The sequence below is a fragment of the Colletotrichum godetiae genome, assembly GCF_030913485.1.
Source record: "Colletotrichum godetiae strain CBS 193.32 chromosome Unknown BDP55scaffold_7, whole genome shotgun sequence".
Classification (NCBI taxonomy): Eukaryota; Fungi; Ascomycota; class Sordariomycetes; order Glomerellales; family Glomerellaceae; genus Colletotrichum; species Colletotrichum godetiae.
In genome coordinates, this window is record NW_026851255.1 from 808,343 (window position 1) to 828,657 (window position 20,315).

General features: G+C 52.2%; 7 protein-coding genes and 3 non-coding genes across 10 annotated transcripts; 5 read left to right on the plus strand and 5 right to left on the minus strand.

Moving 5' to 3' along the window:
* The first annotated feature begins 479 nt into the window (after positions 1–479).
* On the plus strand, positions 480–1,066 carry BDP55DRAFT_383164 (uncharacterized protein). Its single transcript, XM_060567175.1, has one exon. It carries the CDS (start codon positions 648–650, stop codon positions 957–959), a length of 312 nt encoding a protein of 103 aa, XP_060433616.1. The 5' UTR covers positions 480–647; the 3' UTR covers positions 960–1,066.
* Positions 1,067–1,511: 445 nt separating this feature from the next.
* Positions 1,512–2,316, plus strand: BDP55DRAFT_725328 (polysaccharide deacetylase; the record flags this gene model as incomplete). The annotated part of the gene is made up of 2 exons (XM_060579001.1): positions 1,512–1,567; positions 1,632–2,316. The coding sequence occupies 2 exons, from the start codon at positions 1,512–1,514 to the stop codon at positions 2,314–2,316; spliced, it is 741 nt and encodes a 246-aa protein (XP_060433617.1).
* Positions 2,317–2,797: 481 nt separating this feature from the next.
* BDP55DRAFT_t74 lies at positions 2,798–2,911 on the plus strand. The gene has a single exon. It is a non-coding gene; the product is annotated as a tRNA-Arg (tRNA).
* A 598-nt stretch (positions 2,912–3,509) lies between these two features.
* On the minus strand, positions 3,510–4,272 carry BDP55DRAFT_652033 (uncharacterized protein). Its single transcript, XM_060574096.1, has 2 exons — positions 4,188–4,272; positions 3,510–4,110 (listed from the first exon to the last, which is right to left on the minus strand). Exons 1-2 carry the CDS (start codon positions 4,222–4,224, stop codon positions 3,800–3,802), a joined length of 348 nt encoding a protein of 115 aa, XP_060433618.1. The 5' UTR covers positions 4,225–4,272; the 3' UTR covers positions 3,510–3,799.
* Positions 4,273–4,444: 172 nt separating this feature from the next.
* Positions 4,445–7,218, minus strand: BDP55DRAFT_652035 (CFEM domain-containing protein). Its single transcript, XM_060574097.1, has 9 exons — positions 6,635–7,218; positions 6,444–6,579; positions 6,201–6,382; positions 6,110–6,146; positions 5,989–6,056; positions 5,541–5,923; positions 5,425–5,492; positions 4,575–5,368; positions 4,445–4,519 (listed from the first exon to the last, which is right to left on the minus strand). Exons 1-8 carry the CDS (start codon positions 6,734–6,736, stop codon positions 4,941–4,943), a joined length of 1,404 nt encoding a protein of 467 aa, XP_060433619.1. The 5' UTR covers positions 6,737–7,218; the 3' UTR covers positions 4,445–4,519; positions 4,575–4,940.
* Positions 7,219–10,512: 3,294 nt separating this feature from the next.
* BDP55DRAFT_t81 lies at positions 10,513–10,586 on the minus strand. The gene has a single exon. It is a non-coding gene; the product is annotated as a tRNA-Asn (tRNA).
* A 934-nt stretch (positions 10,587–11,520) lies between these two features.
* Positions 11,521–11,615, plus strand: BDP55DRAFT_t75. Its single transcript has one exon. It is a non-coding gene; the product is annotated as a tRNA-Ile (tRNA).
* Positions 11,616–12,680: 1,065 nt separating this feature from the next.
* On the minus strand, positions 12,681–13,525 carry BDP55DRAFT_691347 (ribosomal protein S9/S16; the record flags this gene model as incomplete). The annotated part of the gene is made up of 3 exons (XM_060576960.1): positions 12,681–12,971; positions 13,262–13,333; positions 13,457–13,525. The coding sequence occupies 3 exons, from the start codon at positions 13,523–13,525 to the stop codon at positions 12,681–12,683; spliced, it is 432 nt and encodes a 143-aa protein (XP_060433620.1).
* A 170-nt stretch (positions 13,526–13,695) lies between these two features.
* Positions 13,696–15,013, plus strand: BDP55DRAFT_652051 (EAP30/Vps36 family protein). The gene has a single exon (XM_060574098.1). The coding sequence runs from the start codon at positions 14,083–14,085 to the stop codon at positions 14,860–14,862; it is 780 nt and encodes a 259-aa protein (XP_060433621.1). The 5' UTR covers positions 13,696–14,082; the 3' UTR covers positions 14,863–15,013.
* Positions 15,014–15,701: 688 nt separating this feature from the next.
* On the minus strand, positions 15,702–16,727 carry BDP55DRAFT_544741 (Mpv17/PMP22 family protein; the record flags this gene model as incomplete). The annotated part of the gene is made up of 3 exons (XM_060568511.1): positions 15,702–16,094; positions 16,155–16,430; positions 16,557–16,727. The coding sequence occupies 3 exons, from the start codon at positions 16,725–16,727 to the stop codon at positions 15,702–15,704; spliced, it is 840 nt and encodes a 279-aa protein (XP_060433622.1).
* Between the last annotated feature and the right edge of the window lie 3,588 nt (positions 16,728–20,315).

The following is a 20,315-nucleotide window of genomic DNA, read 5'->3' on the forward strand; positions in this document are numbered from 1 at the left end:
AGCACACGCCTTTCTTCTGCGACAAGGGCCTGGTTCCCGTGCTGCGACGAAAGGGGGTCTCTTCGAGGGGAACCCCTCGTTACAGTATCAGAAACAATTCTTTTCTCATCGAGGACGCGCACCCCGTTTCTGTCCATTTTGGCGTCGTCGTCGTCTTCTTCTTCTGGATGGGGAAAAACTCACCAGCCTCGGAAAAAAAAAACCACCTGCGCGGCCTTTGTCCCGCAACGGCGCCCCAATAGCTTCACAACCGAAGCAAAACAAACCTCAAAGGTCCATCTCGAGACAGTATCGAGCGGCGCTTGTGGCTGACTCCACCCCGTTTACGTTTGGCTGAACCCTTCGCAACTTGCTTCTTCGTGGGTGATACTTTGGGTACCTCCCTGGTTTACACCAAAACTCACCGTTTTGCCTGGTACCGTTCACACCACATCCCAGCCATCTCCGATGTACTGCCCAACCTGCCTGCTTTGCCCACCTTCTCCCCTGCTACATGGCGTCTGGTTGCGCCGTCGTTCGGGCGAGAGCAACTGGTACATTTCTCGAGCGAGGAAACCTAGTCGAGGATGACAGAATGACAGACGTCTCGAGCCAGCGCTCGAGCTGTTCCCTTCCATCCACATCCCGAAGTACCTACCACTACATACATGCATTACGGATTTCCTTTTTCTTGTTGGTCGCCGCTGGTTTTGCAAAATACCCTGTTCTGCGTCTGCCTACAGACCATTTTCACGACCTCATGCGAGGAGGGTGATCCCTCCGTCCAGTCAGCTTACATGCCTCTAAGCCTCTTGACGTCAAAACGCGCCGCGGATCCTCTCCCCCCCACGGCACATCATCTCTCCCGTCGTTGCTGTCAACTTACCCTGCCCATCATCGTGACCAAAGTACCATGGTTCGTATCGGAGCCTCATCGGGTGCTATTCCTCGTGCCCGCCAAGGCTCTATGGCGGGCCTAGGGCTGAGCGGCCAGTCCGTCGTAAGGACGAGGGCACGCGAAGGACGAGGGGCAAGCAAGTCCTACTGCTTCTGCGCGATGCGAAAGGCGGGATGGATGGGGCACCGTCTTTGTCGTCCCGTTTTCTCAAACCCACACCCACGATGAGGCAGGTTGAGCTATCCAGTCCGTCCACCACCCCGCCGCCAGGCTGTGCCGTACGGGTTCTCTACCTTCTAGCGGCTTTTCTCATTAGACTCTATTCTAGGTACGGAGATGGGGTCGACCCATACGTGAACTCTTGGCTTGGGCCCATCTTCAACTCTGACCGTCAACTGTTCCATGTTTCCCTGTTCAGACCTATCTCCGTTGCGTCCCAAGTTTGGGTCATATAAGTCGTCTTCCCCCTCCCCTTCTGCCCAACCCTTCAACTCTGCTTCATCCTGCATCCAGCCTCCCCAGCCAAGATTAATCAAGCATCTTGTAGCTTAATATCTACTCACGTCCGAGTCACTCAGTCTCACTGACCTTCACACTTCCCTGTCACTTCAACTCCCCTCAACCAACCGTTACCATGCATTTCTCAACTGTCCTTGGCGCCGCTGCACTGGCTACCCTCGCCAACGCAAGGTAGGTTCCCGCTCGCCCTTCTTGGCCTCGGACACAGACATGAAACTAACATCACTCTTACAAGCCCTCTCGTCCGCCGTCAAGGTCCCGCAGTCGGCCAAGTAATCTCAAAGTGCACTCAGAACGGCGTCGTCGCCCTCACCTTTGACGACGGCCCCTTCACCTACACCTCCCAGCTCCTCGACACCCTCGCCTCCAACAACGTCAAGGCCACCTTTTTCGTCAACGGCAACAACTGGGGCAACATCGAGACGGCCCCGGGCCCGGACAACATCCGCCGCATGAAGGCTGAGGGCCACCTCGTCGGCTCCCACACCTACTCCCATCCGGACCTGAGCACCCTCTCCTCGGCGGACCGCATCTCCCAGATGACCCAGCTCGAGGACGCCACCCGCCGCATCGCCGGCTTCGCGCCCAAGTACATGCGCGCGCCGTTCCTGTCCTGCGACGCCGCTTGCTTGAGCGATATGGCCGGCCTGGGCTACCACGTCATCGACACCAGCCTCGATACCAAGGACTACGAGAACGATACCCCCGACACCACGCACATTTCGGCTGAGAAGTTCAACAACGAGCTCAGCGCCGACGCCGCGGGCAACAGCTACATTGTTCTCTCGCACGATGTCCACCAGCAGACCGTCGTTTCTCTCGTCCAGAAGATGATTGACAACCTCAAGTCAAAGGGTTACCGCGCCGTCACCGTCGGAGAGTGCCTCGGCGACGCCCCTGAGAACTGGTACAAGGCTTAAAGTCTCGTTGACTCGTGCTGAAAGTTCGTGGGGAGAGTGAGGCGTAGATAAAAATGGCATGGAGCATCGTACTGTCTCTTGAGAAGGTTTCGTTGGATTACGCTGCTTGTTTTCGGTTACACGTACATACATACATGGGGTGGGTATCATAGGGTCACCCCCTCGGCGCAAGTCATTTCATGGAGATACCAATGTTTAATCAAATTACTAGTACCTCATCTGAGTCTGTCAGAGTGTTTGTGTTGTTTCCCAGTCTTCAATTCTCGTCTCTCGTCAGGTTTGTATCGTCCGTTGCGGTCTAACTAAACCCTTGTAAGTGGAGGTGAGGCGTCCCCACCACGCCAACTTCACGAGTTCACATCCACTTTGATAACACAATCTCCACAACTCGGCATCTCACTCTACCTTACGGATACCTTATGAGACTATCGTGTACTGTTCCACGTTCATCGATGAGTAAGCAATTATCTCAGTTCGCTTCGGTCCGGTGGCTCAATTGGTAGGGCGTCTGACTTCGATTGATTTCATCAAGAGAAATCCCATGGATTTTCGGAATTGTATCAGAAGATTGCGGGTTCGAGTCCCGTCTGGATCGAGTTGATTAAGTACTACCTAGTGTCAGCAGTGGTGGAGTCAATGACTTTTGCATGGACAGCGGCTACGAATGACTTGAGTATGGCGAAAGGTGAAGGCGTCTAGACAAACTTTTAGGTTCTGACGGCGTTGTCACGGCAAAGTTGAACAGCGGATTTGACTTTTTCTCCATCCCTTTACCTCGCCGATCATTTGACCGGTTCGTCCGTACTTACCAATGCAGTTCCCAGCTCTGCCAGGATACGATCTCCCATAGGCCCATGCCAGAGGATGATGATAAATCTCAAGAATAAACATTTGGGTTTTCGAGAGACGAGGAAGAAGAGACCTCCCTTCTGAAAGTGCGACTTTGATATTCTTTTCTCGTGCAGCCACATGTTTCCAACGCAGTTCTAATGCGCGGTTCCTGGTGGCTTGGAAGGAATCTGACTCACCGCAATCCCACGGTCTTCCGCCCATACGTCTCATGCCGTCAAGATCTGCGAGACCTTGGACTTTCCTGAGTGCGGAGCTAATATGCCAGCCCACAGGGGAAATTGACATTGTAGCTAGTGATGAAAGAGGGTTAGAAAGGCATCAGTTCGTAAAGTAGGCATTAGGTCGGTTGCGTTAGTTGAGCATAGACTTGTGAAAAGACACGGCGGCTTGGCGAGTGAAGATGCTGCTTTAATACCTGTGTCTATTCAGGTCTGTCTAGCTTTCCTCTCAAATGGCAGTGGCCATGCCTTCATGGCCACGGAGTGGTCATCACTTCCTGATGTATTCTTCATTTGACCCGGCACCGTATCTTAGTACAGCGGATGGACGAAAGACGTAACGTGAGTGAGGTGGGTTGAGGACTTCTATCCAGACAATTTCTCGTGAGAATTTGCATCCAGCAACCGTCAGCTCATCGCTTCCCATCTTCATCCTTCTTCTCTCCATCTGCGATCGCATCCTGGCCAGCACGCTGCTGGTGATCGCACTCCTGTCTCCCAGCATTCGCCTCCCAACTCAAAGCACTAAACTTCCACTTCCCCCAACCAAGCTGCAGGTCAAAACTGCTATGAAAACCTCGAATTGGTCCCTGTGGTTGTTCATCTCGAGGATCCTTGACAATCTCCCAATCCTCTTCGCTCCCCTTCTCCTTCTCGTCGCATCGACTTTGCGCCTGGGGACCAGAGCTGGAGCTGGATCTCTCTTTGGCAGGCGACTTTTGCTCTGTATTCCAACTGTCAGTCACATGGTTTCTCTCGAGAAGTTGCCAAGACAGGAAGAGTGAGATGCGGGGGACGTGCCTGGCGAGATGCGATATGTGCCTCCTTGTTGTGCCATTTTCTATCCCATTCGCCTTTTGAAGATACGTGAAGATTGAGGATGACAAACGTTAGTTTAGGCAACTATCAGCCCATCCTCTGTGGTCTTGGAACCTCTGTGGCGGAGCATTCGACCTAGGCTGTACTAGTTGATCGACAACGAAAGATATCGTTGATTGGTTGATCGTCATTCAACGTCAGTGAGCCTCTTCGGCGCCTCATCAAATCGTAGAAATATCTCCTGGTTGGTATTGCTTAAGTTAAGGCCATCGCCTATCTTTGGTGTTTTATTGACTATTTCTAGCTGTGAACGGGTATGTATGGTGACATCTCTCTACGAGGCTTCCGCATTGCTGAAGAAGATTGAAGCTCGGCTCAAGAACACCCCTCATCATCTGAAAAAGGCCCCGGACAGTCGCTCTGGGTATCTCGAGCAGAAGTTGCAATTTCCAGACCAACCCTCCTCCCTCCCGCTAACTTTGAACAATGCATCCCCGTTTCGTATAGAAACTGTACTCTTTCGGCAGTACTGTCACCCCGCCAAGGCAGCCCATCATTGCCACTCTCTGTATCATCAGATCGCATAGCAATGTAACAAGAGTTGCTTGCCTTATCAGCCTCATATCTATCCGAGATTATCGTGGGTGTGGGTAGGCGTGTGTTTCGGATTGAAGTGTCGCTGAGATGGAAGGTTCGCCTTTTGTTGAATAATCATCCTCAACTCCTGAATTGGCTTCATATATCCCAAGCCTTCTGACTCATGATTCCATCACTACTTCTTGAACTCCCCGAGATAGGGCCATGTTGGACTTCGACGTGGTTCTTTGGCGTCTTCGGGGGGTCCGCCTCCATCGGGCTCGCATCGCTGAGGTTATTGAGGTCAATGGTATTAAAGTCTCCAACGAGATGAGCTATCGAAGACTCCTCGTAGGACAAAACTCGTGAACGGTCATTAGGGTCCACTGCCGATCGCGAGGCTTGGCTGGCAGAGTGTGAAGCCTTTGCTGACCTAGACAGTCTAGCTGATCTCGAAGACAGGTGTGTTACTTCGAGGATCTTGGGGAACAGTTTCCTCCAGACTTGACGTGTACCTGGGAGACAAGACACGAAAATACCAACACATAGCTCGATGTGGGACCAGAGAGAGCTTTGAAACGAGTCGGCTGCGATTGATGTTAGATTTGTTCGTAGTGGACGGTGAGTCCCCATGCGATCTTACCTGTGACGTTGTATGATGTCGCAAAAATGAGAAGGGCCTTGATGCGATAGGCACTGACTGCAGTGAGACTTTGAACCATTAGCAAGATCCTCACATTACAGAATCACTATACTCACAATACTCCAACGCCGAACATCAGCATCACACCCAACTTCTTCTTGGGTTGCATTCTCAGCGAGTAGACTTGAGTCGCAGGTAAGACAAGCATCCAGGCATCCAGAGCCACGTTCAACACTCCATGGCACATGGCGAAGGCGTTCAAGTTGAAGCACTTGCCCTCCATATCCCTCTTCCACCCATGCCAGAAAAAGTGCAAGGGCTGACAAGAGCCAAAGGTACCGGCGATGAAAGCAATCCAAAGAAGGAGGTTGAACAGCTGAGTACACCATAGGACTCGGCGGAACGTTTCGTCGGGAAAGATTCGAAGGTATAGAAATATGATCGAGGCCTTGATGAAGGCTAGGCAGGTCATATATAGCATGCCGAATATTATGAACAGCTGGTCTTGGTCAGTGTTACCCTGTGAGGTGAGGAAGCAGAGACGCATTGATGTTGCGGCCTTACCAAAAGAAAATATGTGATTTGGTCTTCAGATAGAACCCAGATATCCCTCCCTGCACCAGTTGCCTCAGCTATACGAAGGCTATTAGTAAGAGTTGTACTTCAGTCGTGATCCGAGTCTTACCTAGATAGGCTGCTGGAAGGAAAGCTGCCAGTACGGCCTTTTCAATTGTCAGAGAGATTCATCAAGAGAAAGAGGGAAAGGTCAATCATACATATGCTATGACGATGGTCGTGTCGTCCCAACCCCAAGACGACAGCTTTATACACTTGTTCACCATTCGCACAATGATGAAAAATGTCGGAAGCGCGAATAGGAGCGCCCTAAACCACGCCATGACGGTGTCCTGCTGAGTAACGGGTACGCCACAGGCAGCCAATGACTGATTCCGTGCCGCTGCAGATTTCTGATGAGCCGCGATCTTGTTCACTTGAGGGGACCTGGTGTTGTGGCCTACCGAGCATCTCCATGACAGTGCAGTTTGCCTCGACACAGACCTGCACGTATCCCGCCAACACCTCGTCGTTACACATGCATTTTTGATCCGTCAAGGCACATGATGAATGGCCAATCTCCTGGAAGATGCATTTGATCTACATCCGTCAGCACATTCCATGGCGAAGGGAGGTCGGGGTGAACTGTGCTTACAGCACAACTAGGGATTCCCTGATACGAGATATCTGACGCGGCGACAAAATTTCCAAGGCCCAGGAAGCAAGCGAGCAGGAAGAAGAGACGGACGGCGGACATAGTGAAAGGAGCGACTTCGGATGGATGATGCTGATATCCTACAAGCCTCTCGTACCCAAGTAGGGTCGTCCGCAGGGTGTCGTCGAAATCTGAAGCCGCAGAGGTTTCTCAGGTACTCAAAACTTTGACGAGGGGTCCAGGAAAGTGTTCTTGGCCATGTTGTTGACAAACGTGGGGATATGAGGAGAGAGAGAAAGAGTGGCATGGACGACCATGGTGTAGAAGTCTTACCACGCGAAGTACGCACCGACGGCTGTCACTCCGCCCTACTAGCAAAGAACTAAATTAGTTCCTAGCTAGGTAGTTCCTAAGGGCCACATTTGAGGGAAGTGGCTGCCCTCCTCTTGGGAACTCAGAGCGTTGCACCAGCTTCGCTGCAGCCGGGCAGGCATCGAAGGTCGCCCCAGCATTGTGTTGCGGTAGGCGGGGGGCACTTCGCGTTTTTCGGGAGGTGTGTCGACAGTGTCTCAGCTAGTTCTCTCGGTAAATGCACGTCAGTTCAAATTGGTTTGTCCCTTTCAGTACAGTCTAGCAGAGGGCGCCGCGGCTGAGACCATCGTGAGCCTGACAAGGATATCAGGGCTCAAGATTGGATGGTCGTGCTCAATGGATGCCGCTAGGGGAAGCCCAGGCTGCTTCCTAGGGCGAAAGCTTGGACACTCTGGATGGGAGATCGGCATGGCTAGGATGCAGCCAAAGTCGAGCTAGCTGCAGGCTGTGTGCAAGTGCTCAGGGGCAACTCGACGTTTGCGTCAAGTTGGGAATGTCTGCTCACTTCAGGAATGCCGTTCGCAGTCTTGGTCTAACTTGGCATGTGAATAAAGATGCATTAGAGATACGATTTAGGTGGGATCTGTGCTGTCACACTGGCAGTATCTCGGCGGTTCATTGGATGGCTCGGACGATAACCGCAGGATTTTGCAGGACTTTGAATCTCTGAATCCCACGATGTTACATGATTTGATCCCACGATGTGGCATTTTGTAGTGTGTATAGAACCATGATTCGGTGCGAACTGTGCAAAATGCCAATGGAGAACTAGATGTCTTACTGCACGAGCTAAGATTTCCCAGATTTCTGGAACTGCATGGTCGTCCCGTTCCACATGCCTGTGCAACCTGACCAAGAGCTGAAGAAGCGTTGAAAATGCAACTTATTCTTCTTGTTGCCGTCGCCCAGCCTGTCCGGTGCTATTCGGCCATGAGAGGACATGCAAATACCTCAATTCAAAGTGAATGAACACATGACGTGGCTTATCTAGACAATTAGACCAGCCTTAGACTGCCGTTTCTGGCTCACCATCCGAGAAAGCAGTTAAGCGAGGCAGCCACGCAACTCCAGATTCCCGGGTCTTCGTGAGCAGGGCAAACTCTTCATCCCTCCTTAGCTGGCAAACCAGAGACACCACAAAGCCACAGACTCATCAAAGGATTTTCCGTGGGCTAGGACTTCGCTTACACGCATCATTGATACTGCAGCGTCCAGGCTCGGTTCCTTTGTCCGATAGACGTAACAAGCGTCAACGTCGCTTAGAAATCGGATCCAAGAGAGGCGAATAATTCAAGCGGAATGTACTCTCCGAACTACCAACTCGACCCTGACTCATTCCATTGGCCGTTCCTTTAGAATTCGAATGGGTTCTTCGTATGGATTCACCATGTGGATGAGATGGGTACGTGCATTCGGGCAAAGGTCCGAGAAGCTAGCAGCCAAAGGACTACTTTTTGGGAGAGGCAAGCTCGAAGCATCGGGTGCCTTTGATGAATCTGTGGAGGCACCATCTATTTTTGGTTATTTGGAGAAATGGGAGCGAGCAATGGATAACAACTAGCCTAATGGTCATAGTCGAATTATCTTCTCCGGTCATTGAACGGGCCTGTGTCCGGGCCGCAAGTGGGGGAACCGGGGCCGATATCTCGGGAGACCACGGGTCGGATGGATCGAGCCACCGGATGTAGTATCTCTAACGGCTATCATATATCAACCTGCACATACCTACTGTTCGATTTGATACAAGCCACTAAGGTTTACAAACCTAGACCTGACGTCTCGTCCCGAACGTTGGCGCTCAGATATTGAGGGGATACCGATGGTGAGAGACCTAAGTTGCGTGTCAGCTTCGGCAATATCCTGGATACAGAGTCCATGACCTTAATAATAATTTAATGGGTCTGTTACATGTCTTGCACATCATGAATCCATCAATCTGGACCTTGCTAAAGCCGCAAGTCGTCGCCCAGCACCTCGACGTATTCAGACCGAAATATGTATGCTACTACCACAAGTCCAACAGGCTCTATTCAACTCTCAAGATCGTCTATGACGACATTGAAAGCTTCCACTTTGGAGTCAGCATGTTTCTCAGCGAATGTGGGAGCCGATGCAGCGCGCTCACTGGCTTGCTATGGCCGGGAAAACCTCACAGATACATGCTCGGTGGCCGCGCACTGCGAGGTGGTGTCAACAACCACCCGGCCCCTCAACGTAGAGTGAACTGATTCGATCTATCTGAACTTACGACATAGCGATTAGCGGAGTTGCTGATAGCATTGGCATAAGATGCGTCCCAATGAGATCTTGACTGCCGTCGACCTGGCAACACAAGAAGCAGTAGGCCTGGGCAGAAACCGTTATAAAAGGTTCCAAAAAGTCTGTAGATTGTCGAGACTGAACACTGGATTAGACTGTGACAATTTTGTACCAGTCAACTTTATGTATGATGTCGAAAGAAATGTTTACCAACTATGAAGGCTTGACCCTCAGCCGCTCTGTCTTGTTTCTGTCGATTTACGCCTACGTTTCCCTGGGTCTCTTATTGCTCGTCGCCCAACGGCTTGCCCGGTCAGCAACATTCACTAAGATCCCCTCTCGTCAAGGAGTAACGTCGACGAGGTGTGCTAGAGGCTCGGGCAAAAGTGTCCTTCTTTCGTCCAAGGCTTCATCTTCCCAACGAAGAGTCCCGTGTAAGTCAGCAACGCCACCGTTGTTACCGCCAGACTGGCTGGTAATGAGTTACCCTAGCTAACGTCTAACTACACGCACAGTTGGCAAATGATCCTAAAGTGGTTTAAGCCTTTGATCAAGCTGTTCTTCTCGATCTTGGAGACGCTGAAAAACTGAAAAGTCACCACCTGTGTGCGGAATATCACGGAGCGAGCATCAGCGTAGATTTCGTGTGCATTGTCGGTGCCCTTCCTGTCGCATCTTCATGGGCGAAGGTGTCTATTCCTGCGTCGGCGGGCTTTCAAGACTCACAATTTAAAATGCATTCATTACTACCAACCGGTCTGGTTGCACGTCGTTGAGATGGCTAGCAGGTTGATCATACCCGCTCTTTAACGGGCACGAAATGACTACCGGCCGATGGTGCCGAACAACCAAGAGAAACTGGTCATTGGAAGCAGTCGACTGGCCTCAAGAACCCTCTGTAGGTCACCAAAGCGAACGGACTACTATACTGCAGCTCATCATGGCCGGCGAACATGATGCTTGGACAGTTCTCGACGGGGTTCTAAAGTTCATCACATCAAAACGGGGCGCAAGGGCGCACTCTCGTGTCGTGGTACATCATTGCGATGCTTAAACCATGGTCGGAAATTTGTGGCCACAGACAAGAATTATAGACTTTGAGGCTCGCAAAAGCAACCTTAGCACTCGACAGTGATGGTGCTCAAGTCATCATCGTACACAAAAATAAACACAGGCACATCGGCCAGCGAATCATTATGCAAGAATGGCAAAAGAGAATGTTCCCAGGTGGACTTTAACCACTGCAACTCCCCGAGGTGGGCTCGAACCACCAACCTCCAGATTAACAGTCTGACGCGCTAGCCAATTGTGCCATCGGGGATTAGCTCGAAATGAGCTGTTGGGCTGTTGTTGGAGAGGTCGCTGAGTTGAGTGACTATGTTTGTTTTGCTTCGGAGCTGCGAGTTGTGCGTTGTTTCAAGCCCTAGAGAGCGGGCCTAAGATGCGCGTCTTCGAGCGATTGCTGTCATGGTGTGAATGGGACGGAGTGGTGATTGGTGGCGACTCGATTTGTTGCCCCACGCTGTGGACAAGATGGAGTGGCTCGGGCGGGCTGAGTTTGGAGACCTATTCGGGTCAGTCAGTCTTGGGGAACGTCACAGTCAGGTTGTCTCGTTGTCGGACAGCAAGAGTTAGACGTTTGGAACTGTGGTTCCGAAAATTGTAGACGCACTTCTCGTCTTGCTCTAAGTTCGCGGCGTGGTCAGGCAGCCAATGTCGGCTCTACATTCACAAGGCGAAAGCTTAAAGTTACCTGAGAAGATGGCATGCCGCACTATGAAATTCATGAGGATTGCTAGAGAACGGATAGTTGTCAACTGCGAGGACTGGGCGACTCTCAAAGATTTGGCTTTTTCTCCTGAAGGATAAGTTCAGGAGTAGTAAGACCTAATTGGCCTGGGAATAAGATTCTCCTCGATGCAGCGGCAAAAACAGTGCTTGTAAGCTGAGCTGAGCTGAGCTGAGTCCTTCAGGCATGTAGGCCGTTTAGTGAACGCCTTTCCCTCCCATCAGCACCATGCGAAGAGGCAGCCTCCATGACGAGATTATTCAAACTCGAGAGTCCATCTCGACGCCCTATATACTGACACTTGACTTAGCGGGCCGCAAGTTTGTAATTTTCTTTCTGAGTGGACTAAAACCCACCATTCTCATTAAACCACCACCACCCTTGTCTTTCAGGTGGGGGTCCCGCAATCTCACGATATCTGCCCTTCGTCTAGGGTTTCAAGCCCAGTTTCTGCAACAAATCATCTGGTCGGTTAGCTCAGTTGGTTAGAGCGTGGTACTAATATTTCATCAGAAATGTTCTGTAATGCCAAGGCCGGGAGTTCAAGCCTCCCACTGATCATTCTCTTTTGTCCCTGATGATGGGAACTTTGGAAGACACATTTTTTTGTGACTGCGCACGCATTTCCTGTTGCATGCGGAATGTGTAGATACTGCCAGTGCTTGCGCAACCCTGTCGGGCAGACGTGACTAAAGCGATGATGTGAGTAGCAGAGTTGACCCACGAAGGCTTCAGAGACGGAGTCGTAGCTTTGTACTAAAATCCCCCCGCCTACGGAGTGCGGGTTGTTGGAGAAGTTAGAAAAGAGTGTGGGCTTGAGACAGGCAACAGGTCTTGGCTGGCGCAGAGAGAGGATTGAGTATACTGTAATGTGTAGGTCAAGATTCTCTCAAGATGCACTCCTCAGTTGACTGTGTGATGTAGGATGACCGCGGAAAGGAGATCCTGGGGTAGGTAGGAAGACACTTGACAACACATTGTGAGCGAGTACGTAGAAGAATAGCGAAGCCAAAGCATATAGCCCCGTGGGTTTTCGAGGAGCGTAGAGTACCATGGACAAGATCGACATTGGAAGGGGCGATGTGCACGTGGGGATGTTGTTGAATGTTATTGTTGGAAAACCGTCCTACACCTACCAGTGCATTATGAGGACGTCACTTTTTCCCAGCCACACGTAGCAACAAGAGGAGCCTCAGAAGGAAGTGAAATTAAAAAGAAACACGGCACACGCATAGCTCGAGCCCAGAACGCCGTGTCATGAAGTTTCAATGTTTCATTTGCCTGCCTGACCCTTTACAAACCAAGCCAAGCAGAGATACCGCGAGGCATGCCATGCAATTGCATCGACCCGGAAATCGAATGCTTTCTCTGGGCCGTCCCTTATGTCGAAAGTCTTGTTGTCTTTAAAAGACGAACGAGAAAGGAAACGGAACCCAGATCTTTTGATCCACGTTTGACTCCCCCGTAAAACAGTAACTGCCAAATTTTTCGCGGGAAACACCAAAAGCTGACCGGACCCGGGAAACCCGACAGTTTTCCTTCCCAAGGCTTTTTTTTGACTGCCGTATATTCCCCCATTTCCCCAGGCTGTTCCACACCTCCCAGAAACCAAACAAGACACACCGTTTAACGGTAAGACTTCTGGAATCTGGAGCGGGCACCCTTACCACCGAACTTCTTGGGCTCGCACCGGCGGTTGTCGGCGACGAGAAGGGTACGGTCGAACTGGACGAGGGCCTGCTTGAGCATGTTCTTGGAGTGCTCATCGACGAACTTCTGGTAGTAGGCGACGACGGACTTGGCAATGGCCTGACGGATGGCGTAGATCTGGGAAGTGTGACCACCACCGGTGACGCGAACGCGGATGTCGATGTTGGCGAACTTATCGAGGCCGAGGACGAGGAGGGGCTCGTAGACCTGTGGTGCGGGAAATGGGTTAGTTCTTCTCGTTCGGGTTTCTTGGCTTTTGATATGTGGTTCTCTCGTGTAGACCCTGGTCGCCTTGTCTTCTCGAACCGATTTCGCGAATTGGGTAAGCATAGAGCAAGCGCTGCGCTGCGCACGACTCTTAGAGTTCGTAGACAGAGCGTGGCATTGCAGCGCTCACTTCATGCGTTCCTTCCCTTGATACCGTGGGTTTCATTCCAAATTTCCACCTCTTGCCGACCAAGTCTTCAACGGAGTTTCGCGCGGGATTATAATCGTACCTTGAAGCGGAGGATCTCAGGCTGGACAAGCGAGAGGGGCTTGCCGTTGACCTTGACGAGGCCCTTGCCAGCCTATTCACAGTACAGTCAGCCTTCCATGTTCCAAAGTATCCAAATATCGTTCGCCCCCTCCTTCGCAATCTTGGTTTCGGAGCTCTCTCTTTCTTCGGGGGAGGACATTGATCGGTATCGTACCTTGCACTGGGCAACGGCGGTGGCGGTTCTCTTCTTGCCGAAGCACTGGACGCTCTGGGTGGACGACATGGTTGCTGCGGGATGGAGGGGGGACTGTTAGGAAATTCGCAACGCGATCGTGAGGCAGGCGTCTATGGTGCTTTGGGAGACAGACTCAGACCGTAAATTTTGCGAGTTGGATTTCAGTAAGGGTTGTGCCCTTTCCGCTGGGGGTTTGGGCCCGTTTAGTGGCTGGTCCGGCCGGTGATTCTCCGGGTGGGGAGGGTGAAGCACGTGATGTGGAATTGTGCTCGATTGTGGAAATCGCTTAGGTGGGCCCCGTGGCACAGCCGAGTCCAGCTTGGGACTAAGATGGACTAGTGGAGTATCTCTCGAAGATTATGTCATCTTTCGAGATTGAGCGCGGAGTGTCCGCCGGCATACCGCATTGGATGTCACTCATCGGCTTCGATAACCTTCCGATACGGCATCCACCAAGACCACCGAACGCCCCTCTATTCACAGCCTCCACCTTCTTCCGCGACTACAGTGACATATCCCCCCGACCGAACCTCAACCTCCACCATCCTACTTGATACACTCGATCATCCTACACACTCGATCCGACAGACGAAACACTGCAAAGGATGTCGCGCAAGGGCGTCGGCCTTGCGGCCTTCGACCGCTCCCGCATCACCTCGGCGCAATACGCATCGCACGGCTCCAACCTCCGCACATCCAACTCCCAAGCCCTCGAGACCCAGCTCTCTGTCTTTCGCTCCCTCCTCCAACAGTTCGCGCAGACCCATGCAAAAGATATCCGCTCAAATCCGTCCTTCCGCGCCCAGTTTGCTCGCATGTGTTCCGCCATTGGCGTCGACCCGCTCGCCTCCTCATCGTCCTCAGGCGGGGGTGGATCTTCGTCGATATGGGCGCAGCTGCTCGGCCGGTCCGTCAACGACTTTTACTTTGAGCTGGCGGTGCGCGTGGTGGAGGTATGCAGCGCGACGCGCGACGAGAACGGCGGGTTGATTGGCGTCCGCGAGGTGCGGGAGCGGATCATGAAGGGACGCATGGAGGGCGCCAGCGAGGTGACGGAGGATGACGTGTTAAGAGCCGTCGGTACTTTGAAGCCGCTGGGTAGCTCGCACAGTGTTATCAAAGTCGGAAGCAAGTCATACATCCGGAGTGTACCCAAGGAGCTCAATACGGATCAGAGCGCTGTGCTGGAGGCTGTGCAGGTGCTGGGATACGTGAGCATCTCGATGCTAATGGTTAATCTTCGATGGCCGAGGGCACGAGCCCAGACTGCCTTGGAGGATCTTCTTGGCGAGGGGATGTTGTGGGTAGACAAGCAGTGTCCCGAATGGGAGTACTGGAGCCCCGGCTTCATGGTCGACACCGGCGAGGCGACAACAGGGGAGTGAAGCAAGCCATCTGCCGCTCAACAAAAAAGCTCAGGCACATGCAGAAGAAACGAGTCGTTGCGTTTTAAGCAACGATGGCGGTGCCCAATACCTACCGAGGCAGTCAGCTCTGAAAGACCAAAAAAGAGTTCACCTCGGTAGGCTACATCTCTTGGTGCACTTGCTGGGAATCGAACTCGAACTCGTAGCCTGTCGTCGAGTAGGCTGTGAGCGTAATTGTTTGTTAATCATGAACCACTCCACCGCCCAGCCAGTTTGACCTGACCCGTCGACCTAGACGGGCGCCTCCTGGCTGGTGACAGGAATGGAATGGACGTGCCCTATATAGGCTTCTCTCATGGCGTCAAGGTATCGGATGAAAGGGTACCTCAGGTTGGTCCCGAGCAAGAATACGTCTGAAATATGCAAATAAGCCACGGCCAAATCTGCTGAGTGGGCCGCTGCAGAACAAGGCGATATATCATCAGAACGCGTGATGCAAATTCATCTCACATTACGTAGCAGATAGACCCAGGGAGATGGGCCTCGGACAAAAATACCAATCATAGTGAACCTAAAATTCAAGCGCGTTTGAACCTATCTACCGACACATGGGACATATAACATGATAGCAACATTTGAAGCAAGCAAATTGTACAGGGATATTGGGCGGTTGTTTGCGGTCCATCCAAGCCGCTTGCTCCCAGCTCGCGTATCTTCACACTGCCTCCACGCCCCTCAACTCCAGAAATCCGCCCCAAAGGACTGATATCGTTTTCGTATTAGATGTTACCAGATTTCTCATCAACTGGGCGTTATTTTGCTCTTATCTCTCAACCATCTCACCATAGAAGAGTCATTTAGTAAGCGGGGTTGGGACCTCCCATCGGGCCCGGGTAGTCCTTAGGGCCAGGGTAGTCCTTGGGGCCCGGGTAGTCCTCAGGACGGCCTCCCATGGAGGGAGAACGGCCGTCACCGAAGTGCTTCTTGCGCAGGGCAGCGAGACGCTTCTTCTTGGTGATGGTGTTGATGTAGGTGCCGATGATGAAGGACACCAGGTTGAAGAAGGGCACCCAGAGTTGATCAGGGAGGAACTTCTGAGCGAAGGCCAAGCACAGCGGGGAGGTGACCCAGCTGACCTTCATGACCTTCCAGAACCCAACCTTGACCGTCGCGCGGACCTGGTGGTACGTCTTGGCACCGGCAATGAGGGCCATCGCGGTGAGGTAGATGGAGTTTTGGATGGGCGCAATCTACGGAGTTTGGGTCAGCATGCTCATCATGGACGGCTCTCGCTAGGTCATGCCACTCACAATCAAGTTGCTGACGATAATCTGCAGGATCTTGGCGCGCAAGCTGGTGCGGCCAGCAAAGGTCTTCTGCAAGGCCCAGATGAGGAAGTGGCCGAGGGGCGCGCTGACGAGGGCGCCGTAGGCGGCCATCTTGGGTACACGCGAGGTGAAGTAATTGCCATGCTTATTGCGGTCCTTGGCGAGGAAGGAAGCGATCAGCTCCTGAGCACCAGCGAGGGTACCAGCAGTGAGCATCTTGGTGCGCAGAGGGTTCTGCTCGAGCTGCTTAATGTAGGCCTGGGTTGCACAGCGTCAGCATTTCGGCCTGGCATATTCCATACTCCTGACCGTGATGCAGCGAGCGATTCTTTCGTATCGCCGCCCACACATGACGGAACAGAGTGGAGGTATTGGAGGACGAACCGCAAGATAGCCCTTGGATCCCGCATTTTTCTTGCCGCCGGTGATGGCGGTGCCGATGGCCTCGGAGATGGGGTGCTTCCCGCTGGTGCCGGGCAGAGGTTCCCCGATGAGGCCCTTCTTGACCTCCTCGACACCCTTCTTTATCGTGTCCTTCTCGAACTTGACCGACATGGTGGGCTAAAGCTTCCGGGGTATCGCTAACGTAATCGAGAAAATCGCGGGGGAAACTGCGGTGAAGGGAGGAGTATCAGCTTGGGAGGCCCGTCTTTGAGGGTGTTTGCGATGGGTTTTCCGGGGGGTGTTCGTCAATTGAATTGCGGCTCCAGAGTGGGAGTGGCAGCGCCGGGGGCCAATGGTTTGTTTACCGCGTCGCTCTGCCGACCGACCCAAGTGCGATTGGTTGATTGCGCGCGACTGGAGCTTGGCTCACTGGAGACCCTCAATTCACAATGACACGAACAAGTCTGTAGGAAGTGAAGAAATCAGGGCAACATACCAACTTTACTTCGAGATCGCGGGACGTGAAGAGAGCGTCTGAGCCGTCGTTAGGAGGGGAGGTTGGGCGGCAGTGATAGAGAGAGGGAGCGACGGAGTGGGTTGTTGATGTGTGGTGGTGGTCGAATGGTCGAGGAGGTTGACACAATCGGGGGCCCTGGGGGGCGTACGGATACGACCTAGACACAGCAGACTTCCACTAGAGGCACCTATGGGCCGTAAAAGGGTGTGGCAGACCAGAACAAGCACGACAAGACAGGCCTCGGGCTGGGGGGGAAATTGACTGAATTGATGGGGTGTGGTGCTGACGCTGGACCAGAGAGACCAGAGCTTCGCTGCTCCGAAATGCTCATTCGTCCTCCTCCGCGCAACACAACCGGGATGTTGCATGACGGGCTAGAGCTGGACGGAGCTGCAGGGGTGTGTTCAAAAAAGACGTCTCATTGGCTGTCCTCTACCTATGGCCCGAGGTCTGTTTTTTTTTCACCTTGGTCCATTTTGGAGCCTGAGAGGAGGGGACGGCAGACAGCCCATGGAATGACGGGCGGCACCGAACAGACAGACGCACGTCGCACGCCAGCTCATCCCCTCTCATGCACTCTGGCACTTTACTGTGTACACTACGGAGGTGCGTCTCAATAGTCCTTGCAGTTGCTGCCAAGACCAACCCCTGCCATAGACAGGGGAGTCGACAAGGGGCTGGCTAGGGTGTGTACAAGCGGCAGAATTCGGCCACTTCCACCCACTGTAATTATCGTCAATTCAGCGGTAAAAAGTCGTCAATTGAGGTCAATTAGTGGTCGTTTGACGGTATAATCCAGCCCGACGACCCTCTTTGTATTCATTGCCGCCCTCTAGGGCAATTATCTGTTGGATGTGGTGAGGTACCCTTTCTATCCATTTCTGGATCTCCTCTTGCGGTAATGCTTTCCAGCACTCTTGCCAGCGACGTACTGCTTCGGCCCGTGACGAAGGCGCCCCCTTCCTGGTGGTCCATCTCTTCATCCACGGCCAGCAAGGTTCAATGGGATTGAGGTCGGGCGAATTACCCGGCCAGAGAAGCTTCGTAATCTCGAAAAGGCTGTACGTATAGTGGGTGAAGTGATGGTCGTGAGCGGGTGCCTTGTCCTCTTGTACGATTGGATTACCAGGTAATCCTTTGATATAAGGGAATAATTTGGGTAATAGGATCTCTTTGCGGTATCTGTACCAGTCAATTCCGCCCTTGCCGTTCCGTATTAACTTGCCCGACTTCGCATTCCAATTGAATTGGGGCTTACGGCCCGGTTGGTTCCGTAAGCCCATTCGCTCCATACCACTCTCGAGCTCCCACTGTTGACGTCGAACGGGCTCGAGCTCTGCGTTAAGCTCGGTAATCACTGCGTCGGCAGCCTTCCTCTCAGCAGCAGTCTCGGGAATCCAACAGTGGCACGGCCCTTTCGAATCGTATGAGAAAGACCCCCAAAACATGAATTCGGAATAACCCTTCCACCTCTCTCGTATGCACTGCCTAGAGTAGGCCTCGTCTGGGCGACGCCAGAGCTTATAGCTACCGCGGCGGTGGTTAAGGGCAACCGCGGTCTCGTCTGACCATACAACCCGCTTCCAATCGTCGAGGGTCCAGTATTGGTGGTCGAGGCACCACTTAAGTCGCTCTTGCCGCATCCTTTTCGTTAAGCCTGGCTTGCGGGTTGGTTTGGTCTTGTGGAAGCCATAGCGACGAAGGATTCGCCAAACAGTCATTGCAGATACGTCAACGCCCTCGTCCCTTAATAGGTCCCCAGCAATATCAGTACAGTTCTTTTCACGCCCATACCGGTCGCGGCAGACCTTGCGGATGACGGCATCGTTGACCTCTTTCGTCTGTTTGGTTGGACGGCCACTTCGGGGGGCATCTTCGTAATGGGCGGGCTCAATCGAGAAGGTAGGAGCAGTTGGGTCGAATCCGTTCTTTTTTGCGCGGGCAAGAACGTCGTAAACAGTTCGAACTGGAATTTCTAGAGCCTGAGAGACCTGTTCAGCAGTCCACCCAACAAGTCGACTTCGTAGAGCAAGAATCACTGCCCTGACGCCTGGATCTAGCTTCTTCTTTGTCGGCATCTCAGGATCCATACTGAGGAAAAAAGAGCAGCGTAGTAAGTAGCGATTTGGCGGTTTTGATATTATCGTAGGATTAGTGGTAGTATCGTAATGGCGGTGTATGGGGTAAAATCGTTGCTATGGGCAGTGCTGGGGGGAAAGTAAGTAAAGTGGGCCAAGATCAATCCCTAGGCTCTTATTGGTTCAGATGGGCAGTAATTGTGGGTCTGGGGCTTGGCAGCGACTGCAAGGACTATTGAGACGCACCTCCGTACCTAGGTATTACATTATCTTAACCGAGTGGGAGATTTTCAACTCTGTTTTTCTGTGTGCAGCTGCCGACTATCTTACCGCAGTGCCGGGTTGACCCCGTCCAGCCGTCCCCTCACTTCAACTAGTTTAATGACGAAGCTTCATGCTCTGCCCTCCCGGATCGCCCGAAGGTCATCCGAACGACATTCTTTCTGCATGCATACCGATGCCACACTTTGCAGCTCAAATTCTGGACAGAGTGTGTTTGTAGGATCCGGTGGAAAGGTTTCATCAAACATCCTCGGTCTGTGCCGGGCACTATCAGATGAGCTATGTCAAGTTGCCTTTATCCACACACGCTTTACCTCCAAGGCCCTGCATACTTCTAGTACGGACGTGTCTTGGATATGTAGATGTAGAGGCCGTCCTATGCTGCCTCATTTCACTCTCATGATAAAATAGAAGCGGCTCTTGCTCACGTGTACTCATGAACGATATGGAATCAGTGTCTTCATGAGTTCGCACCAATTTGACCTGCATATCCAATATCTGACAGATGCAGTGAGAATACGAGATAGGATTTGAATCATACAGGGTCTAATAAACGTGAATTGGTTGATTTAAAGCGTATTTCGCGCCTTCATCCTCAACCATGGGCCAGAAAGCTAGCAATCAACTCACAATCCTAAGACCAAGTGTCAATTCATTTCAATTTTCGACCATGATCTAGACATCTCCCCCCTAATAAGTTGTGAGATGCATCAAACAAAACAAACTTATTCCAAAAGGCAAGTTGTGGCGCCTAGTGACCATTGTTCATTTAGATGTCTTTGTTCGTCAAGACACGGGACAACTAAAAGGGATCCATCCTATAAAACAAGAGCTTTGACGAAGCTCATTGAACAACTAAAATACAACGAAAAGGGCATATAA